This window comes from Quercus lobata, chromosome 8 (assembly GCF_001633185.2).
Source record: "Quercus lobata isolate SW786 chromosome 8, ValleyOak3.0 Primary Assembly, whole genome shotgun sequence".
In the NCBI taxonomy this organism is placed as follows: Eukaryota; Viridiplantae; Streptophyta; class Magnoliopsida; order Fagales; family Fagaceae; genus Quercus; species Quercus lobata.
In genome coordinates this window covers 27,897,024-27,909,042 of record NC_044911.1, presented here as the reverse complement: position 1 = coordinate 27,909,042, position 12,019 = coordinate 27,897,024, and the positions used below count along the sequence as shown (strand labels likewise).

The window sequence follows — 12,019 nt, the reverse complement described above, 5'->3', positions numbered from 1 at the left end:
GGTAAATGAGAAATGGAAGATCCTCCCCAAACCAATAGTGTCCAAGCCAAGGGGTATCAATATGATTTGGTTGGCTCCCACTTGACCACCAGCCAATTACCAACTGGTGTTAACTAAAAAGGTATTTGACCCACAGATCTATAGAGAGATAAGAGTTGTTGTTATTAATACTTAGGAAGAAGGAATGGATAAGGGGAGAGTTTCGAATGGAAAATTCACTCCCAGATCTTTTTTAGCCTCTAATTATTATTACAGGCTATATCTCTTTTATTTATTTATTTATTATTATTGTTCCTTAACTGTTGTTGTCTGTCCTAGGCAGTGTGTGTCACCTCGAAGTCCTCAACTCCCAATCCCAACTGATAAGAAAAACAAGTACATCGGTACCATGTGGGCTCTTTGGATCCACTCAATGTAAAAACAACTTGAACTTACATCACTCGTGTGTACCGTGTACTGTACTACTACTACTGCTACTACTTACTTCCCTCCCCCAAAATACCCCCATTTTCAAAATCTCCTCATTAGTTTTGGCTTTGGTTTTTTATTTTATTTTTTGTTCCATATTTTTCTTGGTCCAGCCACAGCCAGTACCAGTGACTTGGGGTTGGGTATATGGGAAATTAAAAGCGTATATTGCATCTGGGTTTTTCATTTGAGAGTGAGATTTGGTGGTTTTCCCTTCTGGGTCTGACTTAGAATGATGTCAATGACATGCCACAATCTTGATTTTGGTTTTACAAAAACTGTCTTTGATTTATATGCTTGTGGCTGCTCTTCCAATGCTTCCTTTTGCCGCTCTTCAGTAAGGAATTATGCAAAGTCCAGTTCTAGTAGTAGAAAACTGGTTGATAGGCGGCGGGGCATAGCTTTGTGTAGAGTGTCTTCAACGAATACTCCTGCGACTTTGCTTAGTGGTAGTAAGTTTTGTGTTAAACAATAGTATGGATTGATATATTATGGATCCTTAATGTTATGTGTGTGCGCTATAATTACTAGGAATGATATATGGTTTTTGGTTTATTTTTGTTGCACCAACACAGAGGTAGCTCAAGGTGTTCCACCATTGTTGGAATTGAAGGAAGAGTCAAGAGGCCCCATTTCATTGAAAAATTTGTTTGAATTGGTCGCTGATGACCTTCAGACTCTGAACCAAAATCTTCAGTCTGTGAGTACCCCCTTGTGAATTCCTTCAGTTGGATGGTGTTATAAACTATAGGTGTTTTTTGGTTTAGAATTTCCTTATACAATATGCTTTTCTTAAGCATGTTGTCATTCTTGCTGAATGTTTGATGGTAATTGATAGTTTGGTGATTAATCCTGGCTGAATTTAACCATTTTCTATTTATTGCGAACATTTAAGAAGTCAACGAATTGTGGTTATTTTTACTTATGAAACCATTTTGGAATATCAGATTGTATTTTCAACATTTTCTTTTTTCATCAGTGAATGTTGTACGCAATTTTATTCTTTTTTCATCTGATTCATCACTGTTTCTGCTATTGATCTCATAGAATTCCTACCCATCCAAAGTCCATGTGTCTTTCTTAACTGATTATAACTAAGCAATAGTTTGCACATACCCATTTTGCTATATTGGAAGCTCCCTTGAAATCTGGATTGGGATATAATTTGCTAAGGATATGTTTGTGAAGGTAATGAATTACTCGTTTCAGTGAGTTTGTGTGCAAGTTTTTGTCCTAAAAGTTAGGTACATTGTCTGGCACTGAGTATTATTTTCATTATGTGACATAAGACTAAGAAGGCGGCAATAACTTTGTAATAATTCCTCTGTTGTTTGTATTGAAAAACTGAAACTTTTACAAGTAATTTCATGATGACTAGTTATACCACAATAAAATTATAAAGAATGTCAGAAACTATAACTTTGTAATTATTTCCTAAACCAAAAAAACATGATATCGCATTTTGCTTCTTATATATTATGCATAGGTGACTAGCATGCAGGTATCTAAACTGTATATTACTGTAATATACAGTACTTCACCTTCATGACTATTTATCATGCCAATTGTTGACATGAAGGAGCATTCCATATATTGGACTCCGTATCTTACCTTTCCAATTGACAAAGTCCTCAAGTTATTAGATATGAGCTTCTGAAATGATTGAAGGAATATGGTATGTGCTACAGTCACAAATGACTTGACATTCTTTCTGTTTATAGAACAAGAATCCTTGTGCACTAATTCTGGGCCAGTCTTGTTTTAGTAGAAATGGTTGCAATCCAGTGGACTGCTCACAACATTGTAAAATCACATGGTCCAAAACCTTAATTTTTCTGGGGATAGGCAGCATGAATTTCATTCCAGTCTTTCCAGTTTAACTCATTTCATTTTATATATTTCTTTTACCATCTCAAAATAGAGATCCAGGAAAATTTCCACTTCTTATTCCCTTTTTTTTAAGGTTAAGCTCATGGACTCACTCTTTCAAGGATCTTGATTAGTTGGTCTAATGTAATTATTTGTCATTGGATAAAAGAATTGGGCTTGTTATTTCATTTTTCTATGTAATTTGGGTACTCTTGAGTCTTCATGTTCCTCATTAGAAATAGATATGGTCATCAGTCAAGCGTGGAACTATAATGGTTTGCTTCTCAGGCTTTGGTCCTGGCCTCATTGGCCCACAGAACTTACCACTCCATTATAAATGATGGAAAATTGCTTGCTAGGTGGGTCACGATTAACTTGCCACTCCATTATAAATAATGGCACATTGCTACATTGCTTGCTAACTGGGTCATGATTAATGTAGCCTATTAGTTCTATCAACAAATTATGTCGTCCTTGTGGCTTTAAAGTCTCTCTAGCAGCCTTTCTGCTGCATATATTGTGACGGTGATGGGCCACCTTAGCATAATACTGTAATTTATGGATTCAGATGTTATTACACTTCAATTGATAGATCTAATACTGGTAACCAGAACTCTCATATTGTTTTCAACCTTGAGTGTTATCATATTCATTCCAAAAAATCTCCATAAATAGCTTTTGCTAAATGCTTCTCCTAGATTTCACAAGGTAGTCTACACTTCTCAGTGATCCTCTCCATTTGGTTGAATGATAATTTTAATGTTTACTAACTTGTCAATGCTTTTACACTTGTGGTCATGACTTTTCAGTTTCTCTGGCCTGTCGGTGTATTTCTTATTCTCTCTGGTCAGTACTCTGCCTATAAGATTAAAAAACAATCAGTACTCTGTCTCTATTTTTCAATTTGGTCTGTGTCCTCCTTGACCCAAGTCCAACCATGTGAAGGTGATCATTCAAACATTGATATAGACATCTCTAAATACCTAATGTATCTAGATAGAGTTCCAAATCACTGTGGTTTCCTCCTTTGAACCACAAAAATTCATGTTTCTCCTAACAGTTCCCAATTATGCTTGCCATGAAAGTAGTCTTCAATTTAAGAAGAAATTTGTATCCAAGGATTTTTCAGTAGATTGATAGCCGAAAAAAGGGGAAAAAAAAACCCTGTAAACCAGGATGCATGTCTCCTAGAGGCATGTTTCTCTCTGTTACCTTCTAAATCCTTCCCTTTTATTTAGAGCATCCCATAACCTAAAACCTTTTAATTCATTAAAAACCAAAGTGTGACATGGTTTTAGGAAGAACCATTATTGTTCTTGGGCTCCAAGCACAGGAAGATAGATACCTTTATTAAGTGATTTTAATACTTCCCCTAGGAAGGGAATTACCTTAATTTTTGGGATGCCCCTGACTGGAAAATTTGGCTGCTTATGTTCTGATACAATTGTGAATGATTTTGTCCTGTTGGCCTCTTTTGGTTTTGTTTTACTTTGCCACAGGCAAAGAAGACAAATCTGTTCATTCGTAGATTTTGAACATAATTCATTCCTTTGGCATACAATCTTTCCAATTATAAAGAGACATGGCCTGCTTAAGATCAAGTTACATAACTTTGATTTGGATTTGCTTTTGATTGAGTAAAAGAAGAGTTTTTAAGTTAATAAGTAAATGAAGCAAAAACATTTTCATATAATTGAGTGCTTTGAGCATCTTCATAGATATGGGTGTTACAGTGAAAGAAATTCTTTAGAAAAGAATGTGTTTATTGACATTCTTACTGTCACTGACCTACTGTACAACCAACTTAGACGTTCTTAGTAATATGGGACATAAAGATTAGGCTGATTTGTATTTGTATTGCCTTGTCAGATGAGCATGATTGTTGATGTAGCACAATTCTGTGTTGGTTTAATTATTTATCAAAAAAAATTCTGTGTTGGTTTAACTGTTAATTGCTTAACCAATGTTAGAGGTTAAGTTTTTGTTTAATTTTTTCAGGTAATGCTGCTTTCAAGTAGTAAAAGTTAAAAACAAGAATGCTCTTACTGATGTAACATTAATGTTAAATTATGATATCTATTGTTAGAAAGAAAGTAGAAGAATTAATAAACCCAAAAGAACTCTTGAAAATTGGCTTGAATTCCTAATTTTGACTTGGTCAAGCATTTAGGTTTTCTTGGTGTGAAATTAAAGTTGATTTAATTACCTTTTTTTTGGTTTTTTTGGTTGATATGGGAGGAAAGTTTGTTCCTTGTCAAAGAAGTAATGTTATAATTCTTGTTGATTGAAGAATAGAAGTTGGACCCTCATGTACAGAGAATATTGTAAATGGTTTGGTGGCTCTAGTCCAAGTGTCATAAAGGGAGAGGAGAAACTCTTAGAAGAACATTGAATGGGTTTCTTCTTATTGTAGCTTTATATATCATTTGGGGTTGAAAGATATCCATGTGTGTGCAACATTAGTGGTGAAGGTAATGGAAAATAGAGAGTTCTCTGGATGAGCAATTTAGAGGTCGAGTGTTGTAATCCTTATTTAGTATAGTGGATTTGATCTCTGTTTGTCTGTTTGTCTATTTGTCTTTGTGCGTGTGTGTGTGTGTGTGGAGGTAAGTAGTTTGCTGAACTACATAAATTTTTGTCTGTGTGTGCTTGTTGTTCTTTATTTGACTTTGTTGTTATTTGTTCGAATATATGAGTGTTATAGCACAAGTAGTGTTGGAGCTTCTGCTATCCCAACAATAATAATCGGAGATTCTTCTTTCCTTAGTCTTTTCATCTTTGAATATTATCTTGGATTTTGCATTATTGTTGTTGTTGATGTTATTGTTATTAAATTTTATATGAAGACAAATTCTTGAATGATGGAATGGTGGTATAAAGTTTATTGTTTCATATTCCCTTTGACCTGCAGTTTGAAAATGGTGATTATTGAGGTAGACATGTCACAATTCAAGAGCATTCAATAATGTGCTATTGGAATGACAATGTTCTAACTTAGTCCTTGTTGATTTAGCAAGATAATTGCAGTAGTCTCATTTGTATAATACATCATCTCTTGGCTACACCGGGCTCTGAAATTTTCTTTTTCATTTTTATCTTCAAAATTCCATATACAGTAGATAAAAGTCATTCATGTGAAGGGCAGTTTAATGTAAATAAGTATATTCTTGTCTTTAACAAGGGGTACTTGAATCTCTATGCTTATCATCTTCTGACTGCTTTCTCTTGTCAAAATCTGACTAAATTATCTGCAACCATTGTAATATCTATTATCTTGTATTTTATCTAATGAAAATTCCATGGTAGATTGTTGGCGCGGAAAACCCAGTTCTGATGTCTGCAGCAGAGCAAATATTTGGTGCTGGGGGGAAGAGGATGAGACCAGCTTTGGTGTTCTTAGTGTCAAGAGCAACATCAGAACTAGCTGGCTTAAAGTGAGTATTATTCATTTATTCTTTCCCAAAACACACTGTCCTATATTACGTTGAGGAAATAGAGGTGTAATTTAGTACTACTTTCCTCTAGGGAACTTACCACGGAGCATCGTCGTTTGGCAGAGATCATTGAGATGATCCACACTGCAAGTTTAATACATGATGATGTATTGGATGACAGTAACATGCGGAGAGGTATGCCTTTGCATCTTTACATGAAACTCACTTTTTAAATCATATAGAAGTCATTTCATCGCAAATTTGGTCACCTATGCAATAAGATTTGGGCTAGTTTAGCAGTTATAACAGGTATATGGTTACTGCATGCTTTTTTGGCGATATTAGGATGATAATTGAAGGAGGCTGAGGAATGTATGCTCTATCATCGTGTACTCTTTCATATAATTCACTGAAAGCATTCATAAAAGAAATAAAAATTACCTTTGCTTTTCATGATTTGAATCTAATCTTCCATAATAGTTGGTCCCTGGCCCAAATAAAATAGGGTAGGTGGTCACAAGATTATCGTTACACTTTATGAACAAGAGTCCTGAAAGGGAAAAATACATGGAGTAGCTGACCTTTAAATAGTTTGGATAAATGCTCATTGAATTGAGCAGAGGATTAATCTAATTTTTTGACAAGCTCTAGGAGGGCAAATTTCCTTCTTTTGACAGATAAAAAGGTCATTATAAAAAAGGCTGAGGGATGCAGCCTAGTACATGGGAAGTATACAAGGAGAAGCCAAAACAGAAAATAAAATTTAAAAAAAGAATAATACAATAAAGAATCAGTGAAAGCTTTTGATATCTAGGAAGAAAGTCTGCAATAGAAGAAGTATGAGTGGTTGAAAGTAAGGTTTTGAATTCCGTTCTGGATTGACAATTGGAACAAAATATTCTAGTACTAGTGTGTTTTGGTGCATCGTTTCAGGATCACACACACACACACACACACATATATATATATATATTTCTTTATAACTTTATATTTTATTATATCTAATTAACTAACACAAAATTTAAAAAATGATATGGGAATTAAATGAGTCAAATGACGATTTTTTTTTTTGGGATAAAATGTTTTAAAAAATCCAACACATTCCAGAACAGCCCGGAGTAGTCTGGAATTTAAAGACTGGAATGGCCGGCATTCATTTGGAACACCGGAACCATCCGGAATAGACTGGAATTTAGACTGAAACGGAGCAAGGGGTAGGTGCCCCAGATTAAGCACTGGAACGGAACGGAATTTAAATCCTTGGGTTAAAGTCCATTCATATAAGGTCTTCAAAAATATGAGTTTCAATTTCGCCACATTAAACTCTTTCCCTCATAGTAACAAGCATTCCTTTCTCTCCAAAGACACCACATTAAACATAAAGGAACAACTTTCCAATCCCCCCATTACTCCTCTTACTAAAAGGTGCCTTTCAACATGATAACTCCTCCACAGAATGAGGAATTACCTAGGAGACACCAAACAAGCAAAAAACCAATGACCAGAACTCCTGAGCCACTGCATAATGTAAGAAAACATAAGCTGTATTTTATCCATTGCTTTTACACATAAAACACCAATCTATAATAATTTTCTCTCTCTTCCTTAGGTTATCTGTTGGCAAAGTCTTCCCTAGTGCCACACATCATGAGAAGAATGTCACTCTTGAAGGTGAACGAACTTTCCAAATCCTTTTCTAAGGAAAATACTCTCCTCCTCTTTCCCTCAATTTTTTGTAGTAGCTCTTCACTTGGAAACCTTGCTTTTTTGAAGGGATCCATTCCATTTTATCTTACTCCCCACATTGAAACTTTATTGTGTTTGTCTTCCAATAGCTGTGCCATAGAATCTACCTCCTAATCATGCACCACTCAAATACATATAGGATTCCTATAAAATTACTCACGGAAAAAAAGGGATTACAATCAAAGTAACAATTTCTGGCCTCTATTTAATCTGCCACTCTATCATCTCTGCCCCTTGGAATTATAAAAAGATTAGGATTACTCTCCTTTATAGCAGTCTCTCCATTTCTGAAATCAAGCCAAAAGCAAATTTTAGAGCTCATCACTATCATATCTGATAAAATGTGAAAAGCTTTCCTATCCTTTACAAATGTGCTTCCATAATCCCACATCTTATGGCCCTCTAACCTTGCCCAAAATCAGCTCCCCCAACTAGTGCCATACTTTAAATCTATCACCCTCCTCCACAGTGTATTTTCTTCTAACATGTATCACCATAGCCCCTTTCCCAATAAAACATAATTAAAAGATTTGGCTTGTCCCCATCCGGGAAGGGAGTGCCTGGACTAACTGCAAACCCGGAAGTCTCTGGTTCAACTCTTAGTTGAGGTGTTTCGTGATTTACCTGATGCCTGCTCAGTGGAGGTGTTTAGGCATAAGAGGTTTACCCCTCAGAGGTGGTTCCACTGGCCCATACCTTGAGGGGATTTCTCGTCATCAAAAAAAGAAAAAGAATTAGCTTCATAATCTCCAATCTGCCATTGCAAATTGATGGGTAAAAAATATTCTAACCCAATCCACCCTAGAGGAAATTCCTTTAATTTTTTTTCTCTTCTTGCCACTCCTACATACAATGGGAAAAGAGATAAGAAAATATGTTGTAAGGTTAGATAACATATATTTTTATTAAAGTGAATCTACCTCGTTTTTCTAGATATGATTCTTCTAACTAGCCAATTTCTTATGCATTCTTTATAGAACGAAGTCCCCATATATGCTTTGCCTTCAAATGAGCTCCCAAAGGTAAACCCAAGCATTTAATTGGGAGAGATGAGACACAGCATCCAAGATTGCTTGCCAATTATTCAATATTTATTATCTATCCTACTGGCACTATTTTAGATTTACTTAAATTAATCCTTATACTTGAAACAGCCTCAGAACAATTGAGAATTCATCTCAAATAACAAAGTGGGGTAGAATTTGCCTCATAAAAGATGAGTGTCATCGGAAAAAAATGAGATGGGATATCACCATTGTTTCACCACTTGAGTTATCAGTGGAGAAACCATTCAAATGGTTGACACTGTTATCATCCTACAAAAGGCTTCCGTAATCACCACAAAAAATAAAGGGGAAAGCAAATCCCTTGATGTCTATTACTAGTGAAAAAACCAATAAAGGTGTGCTTCACCAGGAGAAAATAATTGATTGGATACACGAAAAGCTATCCACTTCCTCTACTTTTCCCTGAAGCCACAACATTGTAACAAATAAATCAAAAAGTCCCAATTGGCGTGGTCATAAGCCTTTTCCACATTAAGTTTGCATAAAATCCTTGGGCTTCCAGATTTCATATGGCTATCCAAACTTTCATTAACTCTAAGAACAGAGTCAAATACTTGTCTGCCTTGAATAAATGAATTCTGTGTCTGACACAATCTCTACCTATATCCCCCCTCAATATATTTGCCAATAGTTTGATCAGAATTTTATAAATACTACCCACAAGACTAATAGACCTATAATCGTTCACTTCAAGTGTACCTGCTTTTTTAGGTATCAGAAGCACATGTTGCAATTGGACTTTTTTTTTTTTTTATTCATCTTTGTTCTCTCTCTCTGGGTTAATGGCAACCCTGTTCATTTCCAGCTATATATGTCCATGAAATCTACTACATGAAAGGTCTACCATACAATATGAACTTGCCTTTCTGTCCTCCCTTAATTTCTGTGTCTACCATAGGAAATGTCTAGATAGTGCTGTACATGGAGTTGCACTGACAGTATAATTTCCCAGATTAAGCTCATAAACCATCATGACTCTTCTCATTGTTTCGGTTCATTAGCATCTCCTATGTTGTGTCTTCATCATGAATCAATTTGAATCGATGTATTCTCTTTGTGGTTGTGGTTACTAGTTTTTCTTCCGAAAGATCAGTCCTCTGGATGAGAGTTACTACAGAAAAGGGGGCATCATTGTAAATGTTAACATAAAACCGAATGTGATCAATTCATAAATTTCGAAATGATCCTACTACGTTGGACAAGAGTATTCATGTTCAGGATGCTGGGAAACTCAAAATTAACTTAAAAAATGAAAGAATTACTTGGAGTAAGATCTACTGAATTTTTTAACAATAAATGTTGTGAACAGCTAGGGTCCCCCACCTCATCGTGGCAGACCTGGTTTCGAGTACTTGCTGTTTGTAACCTAGTTTGTTTTTCCACCATTACCCTCCCCCCCCCCCCCCCAACTCCCTGTTCCTCTGCTTTTCCCCTTCTCTATTAGATTCCCTATAACTCAATATGTAAGATGCGTATTTTCAGGGCAGGAAACTGTTCACCAAATGTATGGTACAAGAGTGGCAGTGCTGGCTGGGGACTTCATGTTTGCACAGTCCTCATGGTATCTAGCAAATCTTGAAAACCTTGAAGTCATTAAGCTTATAAGCCAGGTAAATTCCAACCATTTTCAGTTGCAAGAACCATTCATAATCCAGCTTTGATGCATGCTCAAGTGTTATTTGAATGATTTCCATTCACACTAAGAGTGAGGGCACGGGTTAGATATTCAAAACATCTAGTTTACATTTCATTTAGTTTATTACTCCATTGCAGGTTATTAAAGATTTTGCAAGTGGTGAAATAAAGCAGGCGTCTAACTTGTTTGATTGTGACCTTAAACTTGAGGAGTATTTGCTCAAGAGCTACTACAAAACAGCCTCCTTAATAGCTGCTAGCACCAAAGGAGCAGCTGTTTTTAGTGGGGTTGACAGCACTATTACTCAGAAAATGTATGAATATGGCAAGAATCTTGGTCTGGCCTTTCAAGTAGTAGATGACATATTGGATTTTACACAGTCAGCAGAGCAGCTGGGGAAGCCAGCAGGTAGTGACCTTGTGAATGGGAATCTCACTGCACCTGTAATTTTTGCACTGGAGAAAGAACCAAAACTGAGGGATATAATTGAATCTGAATTTAGTGAGCCTGGTTCCCTAAATGAGGCTATTGAATTGGTTAAAAGTTGTGGAGGCATTGAGAGAGCACAAGAATTAGCTAAAGAGAAGGCTGATCTTGCAATCCAAAATCTCCTATGTCTTCCAGAGAGTGCCTTTCGATTAGCTCTGGAGGATATGGTGTTATACAATCTTGAACGGATTGTTTAGTCAGATATGTTTTGATTTATAAACCACTACTTGATAGAATATGCCATTCTTGATGATTGTTACTTGAGCATGAGGAAGGCTTAGAATTCAACCCCCCGCCGCTACCTGAAGGATTTTCTGCAATATCTGCACCATAATAAGCTGGTTGTGACACTGTATATTCTTTATAGGTATTGAGTCACAGCTCTACTTCAAGCTCCTACATTAATTATTAAGTCACAGCTCTATTTCATATAACCTGATAAGAAAATAATGCTTATGCAATTGTTGTACATTGCGCAATAAATACATTGGGATCACCAAATAATGTTGAGCAATGCAGATATTTATTTTTGTTCACTTTATTAGATTTTGCCATGTTGTGTAACTACTCATTAAAAATGTAGAATGCTATGTAAATTTAAAACAAACTGGCAAGCTCAAACTCTAGGATGGGATTTTAAAAATTCAGAGATAAAGTTAGCCTAAGAACTTTAATTCTTATTTTGTGTGAATTTTTTTTAGAGGTGGCAAAGTTCGACATGTCTTGCGAACACGACATGTCACGAAGTTAACAGGTTATGGGTTGAGACTTAACGGGTTCGTGTTATATTTAAGTTGACACGACCAACTCATTTAATAAACGTGTCGTGTTTATGTTCAACTTACAAAACCCATTAACATGTGTGACTTTAAGCATATAAGCTTATTAGTTGTAGTGGTTTATTTTGTTTGACATATTGTGACCGATTACTTGTGGTACTAATATATGCTTTAGTTTTGGATAATTATGTTTGGTTTTTCATAGTTCAGACCAATTGAGTTAATACTAAAATTTGATTTTTTTTTTTTTTTTTTTTTTTTTTTTTTTGCTTTGATAAAATCTAATAAATGGGTTAACACGACTGACTCTTTTAATAAATGTATCGTGTTTTGTGTTCAATCTATAAAACCTGTTTATCTTGTGTGATTCATATAATTAAATGTCATTTTACCAATATACCTTCAAAACCCTAAGTATATAAATTTATTAGTTGTTGTAGTTTATTCTGTTTGTTATATTGTGATTGATTATTTGTGATATTTAGATATGCTTTACTTTTGAATAATTATGTTTGGTTTTTCGTAGTTCAG

General features: G+C 35.3%; 1 protein-coding gene across 2 annotated transcripts; it reads left to right on the top strand.

The window, feature by feature from the left end:
- The first annotated feature begins 253 nt into the window (after positions 1–253).
- LOC115955302 (solanesyl diphosphate synthase 1, chloroplastic-like) lies at positions 254–11,253 on the top strand. Of its 2 annotated transcripts, none has more exons than XM_031073392.1 (6): positions 254–917; positions 1,044–1,168; positions 5,644–5,771; positions 5,863–5,966; positions 10,067–10,194; positions 10,358–11,253. In XM_031073392.1, exons 1-6 carry the CDS (start codon positions 701–703, stop codon positions 10,904–10,906), a joined length of 1,251 nt encoding a protein of 416 aa, XP_030929252.1. In that variant the 5' UTR covers positions 254–700; the 3' UTR covers positions 10,907–11,253. The 2 variants fall into 2 exon arrangements, with proteins under 2 accessions (XP_030929252.1, XP_030929251.1); XM_031073391.1 differs by having other exon boundaries at positions 254–920.
- Positions 11,254–12,019: the final 766 nt, after the last annotated feature.

Excerpts from the sequence above, each read along its gene's own strand:
- LOC115955302 (XM_031073391.1), top strand. The coding sequence starts at position 701 with ATGATGTCAATGACATGCCACAATCTTGATTTTGGTTTTACAAAAACT. Across the intron at positions 1,169-5,643 it reads TGAACCAAAATCTTCAGTCT|ATTGTTGGCGCGGAAAACCC; the intron begins GTGAGTACCCCC and ends ATTCCATGGTAG. Across the intron at positions 5,772-5,862 it reads TCAGAACTAGCTGGCTTAAA|GGAACTTACCACGGAGCATC; the intron begins GTGAGTATTATT and ends ACTTTCCTCTAG.